Raw genomic sequence first — 15,638 nt, forward strand, 5'->3', positions numbered from 1 at the left:
CTGGATGGATCTGATATCTGACCATTTCATCATGAAAGAATCATCCTCTGACCTCTGAACTTCCTGACAGGAAGCGTAAAATGCACCAGAGGGATTGGGAAAAGTTCATCTATTTCCTGATATAACAAAGTGAGACACGGAACGTTGTTGCCGTAGCCTTCTGTTTTGGCAGAGAATCAAAGTGCTTGTGTCTGGGTAACAAATGCACAGTGGCGTGCTGAAAACCCAAACACTCCGCCGCACAGAGGAAACAGGTGAGGCTCCTCTTTCGACCTAGACGAATACTCCTGGGACTCCTTAAAAGCATCCAAGTATTATCCTGCAGAATTAAAAACACTGCTCAGTCATGAAAAAAAGGATGTGCTGAACGTGCTCAAAATGATTTACTGGAATATCTAATCAGAAATTAAAAGTTTGACCACAAACAGTAAATTCTAATCTTATTTTATACACACAGAAAGTTATCACATATATGAACATATATGTATGTACAGCAGCTTATATAATCATACTTCATAATACATTACTCTTGTATGTAATATAAAAACTCTACATGAAAATAAGTACCAGGAACTTATAACTATAAATATGTATATACATATATATTTGTTTATTTAAAAAAACACACACACACATATGTTAATTGTGTGTTTTCTTTTTTAATTATACAACAATAAATAGAAATGTAGAAGAACACATGGCTCTTGGTGTGATATAACCAATGATCCTATCTAAGAATAACATGGCTGACATCACCATTCAGAGATTAATCCGGGGAAGGAGGCCCCTCTGAAAATGTCTACTGACATTACAGGCACTTGGTTTGACTGGAAGTATTTTCAATGTTAATGTGGAGTTTTTCTTAAACTGACGTGCAGTAGTTTCTCTTCAGACATTACATGTCTGCTGAAGCTTTGTAATAAGCTTTTAAGACCTCAATTGATTCTACAGTCGAGCTTTAAAAAAATCTTTGGTTTGACACCCCATTGTTTTCTACAACACATATCAGACCAGTACAATTGTATGATTTACATTCAACATTTATCTTACACAAAATGTGATAATATCTAATGTGCCTTACATTTTCAATAAATATATTTTACATTGTTCACCACTGTACATGGAATGCTCTTTGTTTCCTTCCTGCGTCATCTGTTTAATGTCCATGTTCTTGTTTCATATATTCAGAAGAGCATGACAAGAAGGTCATTTTATGTACCTCATATACTGTCTTTGTACCAAATACAATCACACAATTGGGTCCCGGTTGGTTGCAGAAACCTGGATTGTTCTCCTGTCACTTCTATCTTTTGTATGTGTGTGCGTTTCTGTCTGCATTAATCCACAGTATTCCAGCTCCTTGTGGGGCATCGTCTTGACTCTACTGCACCGCTCTCATGAGTGAATCTCCATCCAAGAAATCACTCTTCTTCCTTGGAACTGGATTCCTCTCGAGCAAATATGAATTCAGCCTCAAGCATCCGCCTTTAGTCCGCTTTCTTTGATTCAACAATGTTTGTTCACATTGTTAGATTTTTACTTCAGCCTTCTGACTTCTCCTGCAGCTGTAACATCCATGTCATACCCTGTCTGTTCTCAGTCCAACAGCAGTCTCGCTCTCTCTTTCCCTTGGCCTGCTGCTTTGTTTTCTCTACACCCATAGCTTTGTCTGCTGCTTTGTACATTAGGCGTGCCGTAAGGCTGTTAATGCCGTGATCCACCCCTCGCATTCCTGCTGCTCTGCTATGTCTGAGCAGGGAAATAGTTTTTCTTGTATGAATCAATGCACAGGGTCCTACTCAACTGCAGCGGAGGTGAAAACCTCTTTACTTTCAAGGCCATTTTGCATAGCAGATGTTGTCACTGACAGCCTATGTATATTCTTCAGTGCCCTCTTAAAATGGTGTTGACATCCTCAATGACACCATTCCTCTCTGCTAGGGCGGAGAGGACCGGTGATTACAGATAGAGTTGTCGACAGTACAGCTGTCTTTTGTTGTTGATAACATCTGGTAGAGGTCAGCGCGCTGTGTTGTCAGGCCGGGGCGCTGTAGTTGGTGGTGGCAGAGTTCTTTGCAATAGCACGTCCTTCCATTGGACCCGTGTGCGCCCACGCATGTCTTTTCAAACATGTCTCTGTGTGTGTTTCTGTCAAATCAGCCTCTGTCAGTACAGGCTTTCCTTGGTGATGGAGGTGTGTGTGGTGGTGGAGTCGTCAGGCAGGGAGCCCCGGCGGCCAGCTCGTGACCCACATTGCAGCAGATTCTGCAGCTCTCTGGACACGCTGCTGGAGAAAGCTGTGTAGATCCACGGGTTGGTGCATGAGTTCAGACTAGCCAGCAGCATCAGGATGGTGAAGGCCACTCCTGCTGAGGACACACACAGACACACACAGACACACACACATTATTAAGGCAAGTGCATACACAAATGCGGATGATCACAGTGTACACCACATTGTTCTCTTCTCTCTTATGAAATAAACATAAATATGTTCAAAAAAATTCAGTTTGAATGTAATAAACTCATGATCATTTTCCTTAGGAATAGCTATAAATATCCCAAAAGGACGAACTTCCTTCCTTTTTCAGTTTTATATTCACAATGGCCAATTAAGGACAATTGACCAGGAAAAACACATTTATAGAATACAAAGCTGAAAATAAACTAACACTGTAATCAGCTGGATCATTGTTGATGGAATGTCAACATCTGGCCATGATGCATTTACTGGCTCCTGTTGTTTTGTCTTTGGCTTAAAATCAGAGGTCACACGAGTAGTCCAAACTATCAGCCGCAATTTGAGGCTACTCTAGACTTACTTGCTTCATCATCAGTTGCCAGTAAGCACATCAACTGATGCTGTTTGTGTGCCAAAATGTACAGAGGTCAAGGATTTCAATCAGGGGTTTCTAGTTGATCTTGTATTTGACTCGCTGTAACCACATCTGAGCTGGAGCTATATGTCCTTGACTCATTGAGATGGACAGCAGCATCAGAGGTTGTTGCTGTAAACCAGACCCGGTTGTTTAGCTTTTGTTTGTGGCTGCACCAATTGCAAAACAGATCCATCTCAGAAAAACAACTTAAATGATTAACTGGCAATGGTTTTAATCCAGGTGTCTGTTTTTTTATTGCTTTCTGAGGGCGAATTGCGTACAGAGGTGAATGTTGCAATTTTGATAACATAACTCTTTGAAATCAGACAGGTATCATGTATAAGCACTACCCATAAAGCATGTGTGACTGACCTTGGTCAGGAGGGTTGGGGTCCCAGGCCGCCCAAAGCTGGACTATGAAGAAAGGGGACCAGCAGATAGTATAGACCAGCACAATGACCAGGGTCATTCTCACTGTCTTGGACATGGCTTTCGTGATGCCCGAAGGTGGAGTGGCTGGAGGGGGAGGGCGGGCGTAGTCAAGGGAGCAGCGGGGTGAGCCGGAGGCCATCTCGTAGGACGTGTAGGAGTCCTGGCAATCTGAGTCGTTCAGTGTTTGCTGATGTGTAGGCAACGCTGTCATAGTCACATGATCACCACGGCAACTGCTATACTGGATAGCGGATGGTACATTGTCGTAGCACTCTCCAACTTGGCTGTTATGAGTGTTATTGTGAGGGTTGTTATTCACACCCTTTAGGAGCTGTCCCCCTCTGCAGTCCCTACCTCCTCCTCCTGACGCCCGTCTCTCCCTCTCTCTCTCCCTGGCCCGCTCGTCCTCCTTCTTAAAGCTGTGGAAGCGGAAGAAGATCTCATTCTTCTTTATCTCAGCCATCACCCTCCTTTCTGACTTCAGGTAGATGTTGTTGTGAATTTCTCGGAAGATTCTTATCTAAAAAGTAAGATTATTTTTAAGAATTAGCACAGTTTTATATTTGGGGAACAAGACATACCATCACTCAAAACCCCAGATGCCTGAGTTGACTGGCACGTGCCAGATTCAGATGCTTGTCTTTGCTCTTTGCAGACAATGTTGTTTGGATTTTGGCTTTAACAGTGGCAATATGAAACGAAAGAGACTGTGTGTGTTGGCTTTCACCATCAGCCATAAACCAGTGTCAGACATATTTTTTGCAATACCGCTACTTTTCCACTCTGTTTTAACCAGAGAAGCTATCATAAAATTTGATTGCAGCAAATCATTCTTCATGCTTTCCTGAGAAACTAAAACAATAATTTGAAATAGAATAATAAGTAATTTATACTTGCAGCTATTCTTAGTTTATTATTATTTTATTTTTTTCTTATTTTTAAGTTTGTTGCTGCAAACCGTTGCTTTTCTGCAACCTTTTACTTTTAACTACAGGTCCATGAGGTCACGATCTAGAAACTGCAAACTTTCAGAATGACAAATCCTTTTGCAGAAACTACATCATACATCTAAAAAGGTATCTAAATAGGACTCTGGATTTGAAATCTGATAATGAAAAAAGGTCAGGGATTCTATGTTTGGCTGAGATCTGGTATATTCCACTTCTTGGCGGGAGGTTCTCAGAGTGGGCAGAGTTTCTGAGCAGCCGCCTCAGCAGTGGTTCTGCAAGTGCTGTGTTAATTAGGGGAAATAGCTGGACCCTGGAAATATCTTTCCCTAAATAGAGCAGCAGGGCTGTTGGGGGGGCGGCCCAGAATGCATACCCGCCATGGGATGCTACATAACACCAGCCACAGTCCCCCACAGGGTTATCAAACAATGCCAGCCAGATGCACCCTCCGTGAAAACAAGACAGAATTTCATTCATGCCACACGGTTCATTATTTGATAATGCTCCATGCAACGTGTAATCCTAGTCAATGGACTTTGTGGGCAGTGCAGAGATTGACAGCCAAGCCGCTATAACCATATTACCTGACAGATGGTTATGATGAAGGCAGGTAGGACGAAGACAGCCACGGTCATCCAGGTGACGTAGGCCTTCAGCCCCCACGTCTCAGCGAAGTGACCCCAGCACTCGAACTCCCCTTCGGCCACTTCCGAGCGAGAGAAGATGAACACCTGACAGACCAAACAAAAGGAGGGTGGTCAGCACACCCGCAGATACGACCGTCAGTTTCATCTTCCATTAGCTGAACTTCAATGACCCCGCCTAGCTAAAAATAGAGCACATCTTGAGTTCTACTGTAGGGATCAGGGTGTGAACGCCCGCTAAGTTCTCATTTCCTCCTCCACCATGTGTTTTTGTGTTTGTGTAAGGTTTTGTTTGCATGTGTGTTCGTCCCTCCATACCTGTGGTATGCTGAGGACAAGTGCCAAGCCCCAGGCCACCATGACAGGGGTGTTCCAGCGGGACATTGCTCCACCGCGATAGGCCTGCAACGGGCAGCAGATGGCCTGGTGACGGTCTACCGTCATGGCAACTATCATGTAGGAGGAAGCAAACATGCCCACAATCTGCAAGTACTTGATGGACCGGCACAGAAAGTCAGGTCCCTGAAACCTCTCTGTGATGTCCCATATTAGCTGTGGGAGAACCTGGACACACAGATTGAAAAAGGAGACAGTTATAAAAGTGGATCCTAGAATAGTGGCGCTTTTTTCTAGTTTGGCCTTAAGAAATAAGAGAAACACTCAACGGCAAGTCTGGTGATACTCTATATTTCTATGTACTCAAATCTCATGAAAAGACTGTAACAAATAATGAATTGATCCCACGAACAAGTATTGCCTGTGTAGCCCAAGCATGATGTCTCTTATCTCTCTGAGCCACAGACCTTCATTGTTGTCCAAAAAAACATCAGTGAGCCACGTTGACAATGTTTACACATAAAAAATATTTTCTTTTCCGCAAATTACATTTTTCCCTCTAAGCTGTTTACATGGCTAATGAAAATAAATATTACACTAATAATCCCATTTCTATGCAGCCGTACATACCATGATTAACTTAAAACATCCCCTAGATGTACATCCCATTGCTAGACTCTAACCCTTCAAGTTAAAAAAAAATGTTTTCAAGCTATTCTCTTTACAGCTATAGAACAGACAGTTTTTTGCCGATCTACAGATACATCCTTCAGCCATAACCATAAAATAGTCCCCAACAAATGCACTTTTTAGCCCAGTTTGAGTAAGGTTTGCTGAAAATTACAATGTCTAGCTGTCTTAGGAAGTGACTGAGTTTTTTATTTCATTTTTTGGGATAAAGAAACTATGTGTTTATGAGCCGTTTTTATAAAATGATAAACATCTTCAGCAGTAACCACTGAGTTTAGGGGTAAGAGAGCCACATAGGTATGATGGACTCGTCATTAGAATTGTTAACAATAAGAAGGGGTGGAAGTAACAAAATACATTTACTCCCGTTAATGTAACAAAGTGGTCTTTTGTGTACTTGTACTTTTCTGAGTATTATTATATGTAATTCTACTTCGCTTTTTTCCATGTGAATCTGTTACAAAGTAAAAACAAATGTCAGATGATAAAGTCCTGATAAAGTCCTGATAGTGAGAACTGAGAATGGAGCAGCAGACATGCTCAGATCCAGAGAAGAAGCTCGAGGTGTGTCTGAGGTCGCACGAGGGCAGAGCTCCATGTCCTGAGAGGTGATACTCCGGAAATGATACGTCATAAATGTTCTCGGCTTCTGGGGCCGCCGAGTTCAAGGTGGGGGGGGGGCAGCACGGCAAGCACCATCAAACCAAGAATCACACAGGGGTTGTGATTTATGATAGCATCATTGTACTCAAAATGTTGTCTCTCTATAAGATGGTGACTGATTACCTGCACCACGCCTAATGACACACCCACGTGTTCGTGACCTGTACAGGAGGGCCACGCAGGCCTAGCTACCATGCTAAATGCTAACCTGAGGCTAACAGGCTCTGGTGGATCCTCAGTGAGGTGCGTGAAGACTTCCCGCTGCTTGGGATGGTTAACCCCTGATGTGACGGTATCAGAGAGGTTGAACCCGGAGCAGAGTGTGCAGGACTCCGCGGGGCCGTTTAAACAGGTGAGAACAACAACCACTGCGTTGCCTAGCAACGTGGTTGAGTATAATTGTCTGAGTATTATCTTTTTCTGGTTAACTATTTTGAGGCTCAACTGAGGAAAGCAGTTTATTAAGTTAATTTATAATTATATAATATATAATAATAATAATATATATAATTATTATTATTTATAAAACATAATCAGTTGTATGCAAAGACCACTGAGTGCCCTTCTGTAGGTTTGGATATCATAGGGTTGTTGCTGATGTTGCCTCACTGAAGTTTACCAAGGGCGTAACCATGATACAGACAATTGTAAAATATGATGGATATGAAAAGTTGCACATTTAACATAATTTGAAGACACTGACGATCTGAATTATATTGAATATTTATGACAAAGAAGGCGTCTTTCAACCTAGAAGTTGACATTTAATGTATCCTATTTTGAACCCTGAGTATGTTATTTAATTTTACAGTAGTGTCATATATCATCACCCCTTCCCTTTTAAAAAACTCAGAAATAGTACTCTTACTATATTACTATATATTAATACAATATTCTAGTACAAAAGAGAACACTAGAACTGTTAAAACGGCTTACAGTTCAATACAGTACATAAATACTTTTTTCTTTCACTTGTTCATTTTTGTGGCCACAGTGTTATTGTTACTATTAATCATACTAGCAAAGGCAACTAGTCCAGACAAGTAAATAAAGAGCAATTTGCAATATGTGTCATCTTAAACAGATATTACAACCAGCTTACTACTCATTTAAAGGCTATATGTTGCTTCCCGAATTGCTTAAGTCATAAACAAATCCATATAATTTAGCTTTAGAAAAACCTATAATTTAATTGTAATTTATGGATTATTTTAGGAGATACTTTGTCATTGTTTAGATCACCAGAAGAGAGGAGTCATATTTTGAATATTTTTTGACAAGGCGATGTATCTAAGTATGTCTATTATTTTGCCCATTCTCCTCCATTATATTCCAGTCATGGTCCCAAGTAACTCATGAACTGACCTGAAAAAGGGCCACCACCAGGTCAGCCACGCACAGGTTGACCATGAACACATGCATCGGTGCATTGTGCTTCCTCCTCCTCAGCAGCACCCACAGCACAAAGCTATTTCCCAGGGTAGTAAGAGCCAGCACCACCCCGAGAACTGCGATCTCTGCCCGAGCCAGACCCAGGTCCCTCATCCTGGGCTGGGGCACGGTGTGAGGCGTGGTGGTGGAACCATTCTCGGGGAAGATCCCGAAGAACGATCCCCCGCTGTGGGAACTGTTGAGGGAGTTCAGTTCAGAGAAAAACAGAGATGAGGAGGAGAAGTTGTTCCTTCCTGTGGCACCTAGAGAGGAGAGGGCTAACCCATCCCAGTCCGTTTCCACACTGATGCTTTCCATTCCTGGAAGACAAACAACAAAGTGTTTTAGTGTTAAAGCCAATAAAATAGTTGTGTTATTTGTTTAAATGATGCCCTGAACAAAATGTTCACCAGGAGTCACACTGTCGCTGGGTCACAAGACTGTCTACGCACAAATTTTACCATGCGCAGATTTTATTAAAACACAAACCGTTTACTTGTTCAGTCATGCCTGAGCTAGTTAACAAATTTCCTCAGGTTGTCCTCAGATTTGTCAGCTGAGAAATCTTTCCTGAAGAAATCGATGAGAATCCAAACCAAAGACTTGGGCTCTTTTTTATTTAAGATACTTGACTCATGACATGAGATGCAGGCTTAATCAAGTTTTGGTGCATCTGTTACATTTTTCACAATATAAATAGCTTCTGTTATGCAATTTTATTAAATTTCACTGAAAGTAATGGAAGCCAGAGACTGTCCTAATCATGCTGCCATGTAAATATTGTTGTTTTTTTGTGCTTGCTCAAATTGTTTAATAATTCGACAGTGTGTCCGTATCTCTGAAGGCTGCCAGTTCTGTTTGACGCAACTCCAGAATGGTTTATTTTTATTTTTCATATTTTCTCAAGGCTGATTGACAACTTTCCCTTCTATCCCACCACTCTTACTAGCTTTCCCCTGTTTTTGTTCAACCCCCCTCGCTCTTTCATTTCTCTCATACATCCAGCCATTCTCTTCTCTTCCACTTCTCACACTCTCTCTTGATCTCAATAAACTTTACGTTTATTTTTCCTTGCTTATAAATAAATGTCTCAAAAGAACAGAAAGTTCATAGGAATGAGATGACAATTTTAAGAAACAGTGTCATGGGACGCTGGGGGCAAGCCTTGGTCAAATAAATGGCACGTAGAAAAAAGTCTGGGAGGAAAAATGAAGGAAGATGGAAGAAGAGTGATGAAGGCAGTGTGGAGAAAGGGCAGGAAAACAAAAACGGCACAGAAAAGGTAAAATAATAGTATTGTGGAAAGAGATGAATAAGCTACGGAAAAAGAAGGTGGACAAATATACTTCTAAAGAGAGCTATAAGCTGAGCGTGTGTTGATTGACACCATATTGATGTTATATTTTGACTAATGTGCCAGGAGCGGTTAGGTTTACAAATGTTGCACTTAATGGGTGCTTGGAAAGTTCACGCGTCTAAAAATAGAAGGAAAACTATATTCATAGTATTGTGAAATTGAGTATGACTAACAAGACTTTACAAAGTTGTTCTCACCACTCCTCTGAGACTTAATGGCCAATTTGTGAGTAATAGCATACTCACTGCTGGTGCGAGAGATAACACAGCTGAACATATTGTCAAGCGTTACATGCTGGTTTTGCCAGAGGAATGTATTCAGATGAACACATGATAAGCCTGGCCAGCTGGACCTCTGCACCCGGCATGAAGGTAGAGCCACGGGTGAAAAGGAAGAGAATCTGAGCAGAACCATTTCTCTTAAGTCGGAGAAAGACCCGTCGGTTTGAAGTGACTCCCTGCTGCCCCAGCACTCGAACACAACACTACCATAAATAGTAAAACCAGGTTTAAATCTGCATTGGCTTAGTGGCTTTTTAGTCGTCTGCTCAAATATTGTCCCTGTCCAAAGGTCCTTTGGATCAAAGCTAGTGATATTCTTTCTTATTATCTGTTTATAATTTTTCCTTTTCAAGTTTTTTTAATTAGGGGTTTAGACAACGAGGCCTTTTTCCATCAAGGAATCTCCTGGCCTCTCTTTGTCAGGAACCGAGGAGCCTTGTGCCCCTCTCTGTAATTACAGCATAATTCATGAGAGGATTCTTTGTGCAGCTGCAGTCCTTTATACCCACCTTATAATCTCATTTTGTTGCCTAAATTTGCCAATTTGATAAATTTCTGAAGTGAAATACCTTTTTTCCGGGTATGCCGCTGTGAAGATATGGTGTAATGACTTCGGGATGAAATAGAAATTAACCCACACTATGTTAGTACTTTTAAACTAATTTCCTCAAATTGCATTTTCAACACAAAGTAACAAGATTAATAACTGGTAGGAGAAATCTTCTGTATTGGGGTCCAGATTTATATGGGGAAGTGTGTGAGGCAGATTAGGGAAGCATTGTTGCATCTCTAAGTATTGTATGATTCAGAATGAGCCTCTGTTTTCATGAACTCCTGAAGGACAAAAAGTATTTTCTTCAAATATGCTCATGTCTCATTTGCATTGCTAGTGCATCCAAGAAATCAAGACGGATTGTCTTCAAATTGCTCAATGGCTCCACAACAGGAGACCCACGCAAAGCTCAAAATTTCTGGCACTGATGAGGAAATTCCTTAAACTGAGCGTACAGAGATACAGTAAATGTTGTCTGTACAACTGTGCTGGATGCAGTTTATATATTCCTTTACATACCCTGTCTCCGAAAATGGATTGCGCTTTGCCCTCTCTTTAATAACAAAAAGCACAGCAGAGCTTTCCTATCTGTCTGATTGAGTTACTGTAAAGCACAAATTATTCCATCTCTCCGTGCTGGATGGACTGTAGACACTGCTTTTAGTAGTTAGTGCAGTGCAGTAGCTTCCTCTCGTTACTTTCAGGCTTTCACTTTGATTAATGATGGAGTGGATTCCTCTCTTGCTTTCCGCTCCAGAGGCAAACCGGTGTTCAGCCATCCATTTTCATGTCCTCTCCATCCTATACCGCTTTCCCCCACACAGGACTAGTGCCTCAGGGATGACAGAAACAGGTAGTTAAAGTGCGCAAGAAAAGGTTATAGCTACCGATCACTGACATCTTTCAACATCCCAGTCCTCTTTCCTCGCTGTTCACACATGTTTTGGTCAGTCCCTTTGACAAAAACTACGCCATGTTCCAGCTATGCCGAGCTGAAAACACTATTTGTTTGTGTCAAAGTCCTCTTAAACCATCCTTAAGTATGTTGAGTACCAAATGTCTGCAAGAGACACATTTTTGGGGTTGAGAAAATCCCTACTGTGTTATTTTGTGAAAATGACGCATTTTGCCATTTTGTCAATGTGACAAATATTGAGAATAATCCAAGTTTATAGGTTACTAAGCATAAACCTGATGTGATATAAGCAAATATAACGTGAAGATTCCCTGCGAATCTACTCATAGATTAAAGGGCTGGTTTTAGGCAAAAACTAACAGACAATAACTGCATGTTTGCATCTTATTCATGTGAGTAGTTGCGATTTTTGTTGATTATTAACAAATGCAGGCTATGCAGAGCTTTCGATTTTTTTCAGTCAGTTTTTTACAGTCCCACATCACCGCCATTGTTTTCATTAATTTCTGTATGACATGAAAATAAATCAGCAGGCTTGAAACATATATTGCAAAATCTGCCACAGTGAAAATCAGCTTTACGTCTGCACTACTTTAAATAAAATCAATGCAAACTTGGTCTGCACTGTGAAGGTTAACATGACAATCATGTGTCTACTGATTTCTAATAGTTTCATATTGTGTGAAAATGAATAGAATACAAGAAATGTCTGAAATGGTACACAAAATAGACTACATACAAATAACACAAAGTTTAGATGTAAAGTATACGGTATATTAAGCAAATTTACTTCTCTGGTACTTTAAGTTTATTTTTTTTATTTGTGGTCAAATTGGAAGCAACTTAAAATTAAAATTTTAATAAAAATAGAAAACATTAGGTGGACTCTGAACGCCCCAGCCTTGATTCCAACTATGTTCTGATGTCAAAATATTGCCTCTCTATAGTTCTGTCTTGCCATCTCGTGCTTGGCAGAGAAACACATATCTCTCCCTCTTGGATGCACTTGTCTGCATTTCAAGATACTGACCTCAACCTGGTTGGCAGGTTTAAGGCTAATCAGTTGCTCACATGAAATGATGGTGCCATCAGTGCTAGATAAACAGGTGCTGAAACCCCGAGTGCAATAATCCAAACATAATGGAAGATCCATCCCTTCCCTGCCTGTCTTGTGTGTGCATGTCAGTCACTTGATTAGTTCCATTAGACCAGGTTTAACCCGATCTGATTAATGAGGACCTCCCAGTCCTCATTAGCAGCCCAGTGTACACTTAAACAATCTGTTGCTAATCACCCCCCCGCACTAATTTTCTCCACTTCCTCCTTTCTATTATTTCCCATTCACCCACCCACTTATTTTTCTCTCCTTCTGTCCAAGCCAATCCACCATCTCCTATCATTAGGGATCAAAATTGTTTCTGATATGCTAATTATTTCTGTTGGATTCCCATTATCATTCTCATTAATAGACATTGGCATCAGGAAACAGGATTCAAACAACCAGCTCCAATCTGCGATAAAGGGACTGATAATAAACAAATGAATCAAGCATTAGACTGCACCATGTGATATTCTTAAGTGTTGGTATTCTTTGCTACTTTTATTGGTGTGGCAGGATACTTTATTTACATACCGATCAATAGATTCTTATACAACAAAGGTCTGGATGAGTCATGTGGTGCCACATGCCGGGCTGTGCACCACTCATCTGCATGATAAAGCAGCTATGACCACGCTTTCTTCTTCAAGACCCACATATCACTAAATTAGATCCCCTCTCGCATTCGGCATATATTCCACATCTAAATGAGTCGATTCACTGACAGGTGAATACTCCGTATATATTTATGCATTCCCATTTGTGGGGGCACCTGCTGCACTTACTCATTCACAGCTCTGTGATTTATTCCTCTCTTTCAGACTGTATCACTGAGGTTCGAGCCTCCTGGCTGCAGCCCATATGAGTAATAACTGTAAACACTGTCCTGTCCAAACAACCCATTACATGTTAATCATGTGGCGCCACACCTCATTGCACACACTGATACACTCATTACCTGCCCACATTTTCAGCTGTGAGTTTTATATTCACAAACATCAGCATTAGTTTATTTCCATAATACACCGGCCAGTGGACAGAACTCCTCCTGGTCTGGTGTTGAAAGCCCCACAAGTCCCCCTTATCAGCACTGATAAAGCCTGTTCATAAGACCACTGACTGTTGTTCTTGTTATGTATCATTAACCAGCACACTGCCCACACGCAAGTGACCCAAACGCAACAAAAAAACGTTTACAAATGCCACAACTGATATAAAATTGAGCTTATTCTCCAAGAAGGAAGCTGGAAATTGTGTGGCAGTGTTGTCCCACATCAGATAAAACAAGCCTGAAAGTTTGTAGCCGTTGTGGTTTGATTCGTCCATGTGAAATGATTACACGTTAGAGACCAAACTAAATTGACTGTGAAAATAACGATAATAACGATGATGATTTTTCCCCAATGGGGGCTACATTCAAGGAAGTGGTTTTGTTGATATTATAGATTGTGCCCAAAAAAAATAAAGAAAGTGTGTGATTAATGGAAAAACATGTTTTTTAGCAATTTTTTAAAATGCTATTACACTAGTGGGAACTGGCAAGACAAACTGCTGCGATGGTGGAGATAAAGGCTTTGGCTTAGAATTAAAGCTAAAGAGACGTTTTAATTTCCCATCTCTATTAGTTTTTCTGTCCATTCAGGCCATAAATACATTTACTTTGAAGGAACAACCTTGTGTGCACCACAAACACACAGTTAGTCGGGGGCCACAAATCTTCTTTTAATCATCTAAAGACCTTTGATCTAAAATACGGGCAGGACACATATATGCCCATGGAAAAAAGGCACAAACACACGCAAGCACATAAAAGAAGAGCGCCCCAAGGTGAGAAGATATGCCTCTGTCGCCTCTCACCTTGTTGTCAGTGCATGGTAAGCTTTCTCACGCGTGTCCTTTTCTCTTGGTGTGTTTCTCTCTCGTCTCAATGACCGCAGGGACAAAGCATTAAGAGCCGTCACCATTACAGTCCATTAACATTACATGAGAGAGCAGGTCACATGAACAACCTGACGATTCCCTTGAGCTTTTTTTAATCCATGGAAAAATTTAGAGGACCACATGCATTTTCAATTAGGCTTTGCCAGACATACTGTATATGCTACCATACTGACAGGCATGGTTAATACTCAGGCTACTGTGAGTTCAAATACTTAATCAAAAGCTTTACGTAAAATGTATCCATTTTGTTGTCAAATCAAGTTAATGTGATATTCTATCGTTGGAAATAAACAGATGAGTAGACTCAGAAAATGTGTATGTAAAAATCATACATCAATATTTATGCTATACAAGCTTATTTTCATGCCAGTAATCGCTCATGTAAATGTTTCTTAATGTATTATCAATTTATTTATACCCTTTCCAAAACAGGTGCAATGTTATGGCACTGTCTCTTAAATAAGATTTGTTTTGTATTCCTCTTATTCAATCTCATAAACATTAATTTACACAGATTTCTTTTCTTTTTTTTTTTTAAATGAAAAATCAAGACCTAGAACTGTTATGTTAACACTACAAATGTTACACTCGAGTAGAATAATGATACTAATTACAGCATGAAGAATGAGTGAAAATAATAGTCAAAACTATTTATAAGACACTGAATACAGAGCTGTCATGAGTCTCATGCGGACCTGAAATGCCGTAGATGTACAAAGAGATGACCTAGATTAATCAGTAAACAAATCCATTCAATCAGAATGTGAGCAAGTTAGAGTTCCTACAGATCCCTGGGCTGCTAAGTGTTTTCAGTGATAAGAGAAGAATTTTTGGATAATTTTAAATGTAAGTATTTGTATTAATTTAAGTATAAATATCGCTATTAGTATTCAAATCAAACAATCACCACAGAGTAAATTTAAAGCACTCACTTATGATCCACTTGAATTGTGCAGCTGTTCGACACAAAACATTCAGAATTTCCCCCAAAGCCTTCACATCGTCAGTGCTGTCAATCCAAGTCCCTCCACTCAGCGTGATATTAGCTGGCTCCTGAATGAATGTGTCCTCCTCAAAGCCAGGTAGTTTTTATTTTTCTGTAGTGGGGCAAACAAGTTATTCAAGCTCTGTGCAGGTCCTTTGTGTTCCTCCTGATTGTATTGTCCTTGCTTAATCTGTGTGCACAAGTGTGTGTCAGAGTAATCCATTTGATAGCCATGGGTGTCCCAGGTCCTTCTGCTCTTGCAATGTGCTGTGCCTCCAGCACCACCAGCAGAAATGAATCTGAGCTCCGTCCGCTCCTACCTCCCCCTCCATCCCCCTCTATCCCCTCCTCCTGGGTCAACCAGCCTGTCCTCTAGGACTGAGGGTGGAGCGTGGAGCCAGGGGAGGGGAGAGGGTGTTATACATACCTATGAAGTGTATCAGAGTCAGAGAGAGGGAGGTGGACATGGGTTTATCTGCAT

The 15,638-nt window shown here is 40.8% G+C and overlaps 1 protein-coding gene across 1 annotated transcript; it reads right to left on the reverse strand.

Moving 5' to 3' along the window:
* Nucleotides 1–668: 668 nt before the first annotated feature.
* Nucleotides 669–15,371, reverse strand: LOC129099602 (vasopressin V2 receptor-like). Its single transcript, XM_054608898.1, has 6 exons — nucleotides 15,105–15,371; nucleotides 7,960–8,345; nucleotides 5,224–5,469; nucleotides 4,846–4,992; nucleotides 3,252–3,831; nucleotides 669–2,366 (listed from the first exon to the last, which is right to left on the reverse strand). The coding sequence occupies exons 2-6, from the start codon at nucleotides 8,341–8,343 to the stop codon at nucleotides 2,167–2,169; spliced, it is 1,557 nt and encodes a 518-aa protein (XP_054464873.1). The 5' UTR covers nucleotides 8,344–8,345; nucleotides 15,105–15,371; the 3' UTR covers nucleotides 669–2,166.
* Between the last annotated feature and the right edge of the window lie 267 nt (nucleotides 15,372–15,638).

Source organism: Anoplopoma fimbria, chromosome 12 (assembly GCF_027596085.1).
Source record: "Anoplopoma fimbria isolate UVic2021 breed Golden Eagle Sablefish chromosome 12, Afim_UVic_2022, whole genome shotgun sequence".
Classification (NCBI taxonomy): domain Eukaryota; kingdom Metazoa; phylum Chordata; class Actinopteri; order Perciformes; family Anoplopomatidae; genus Anoplopoma; species Anoplopoma fimbria.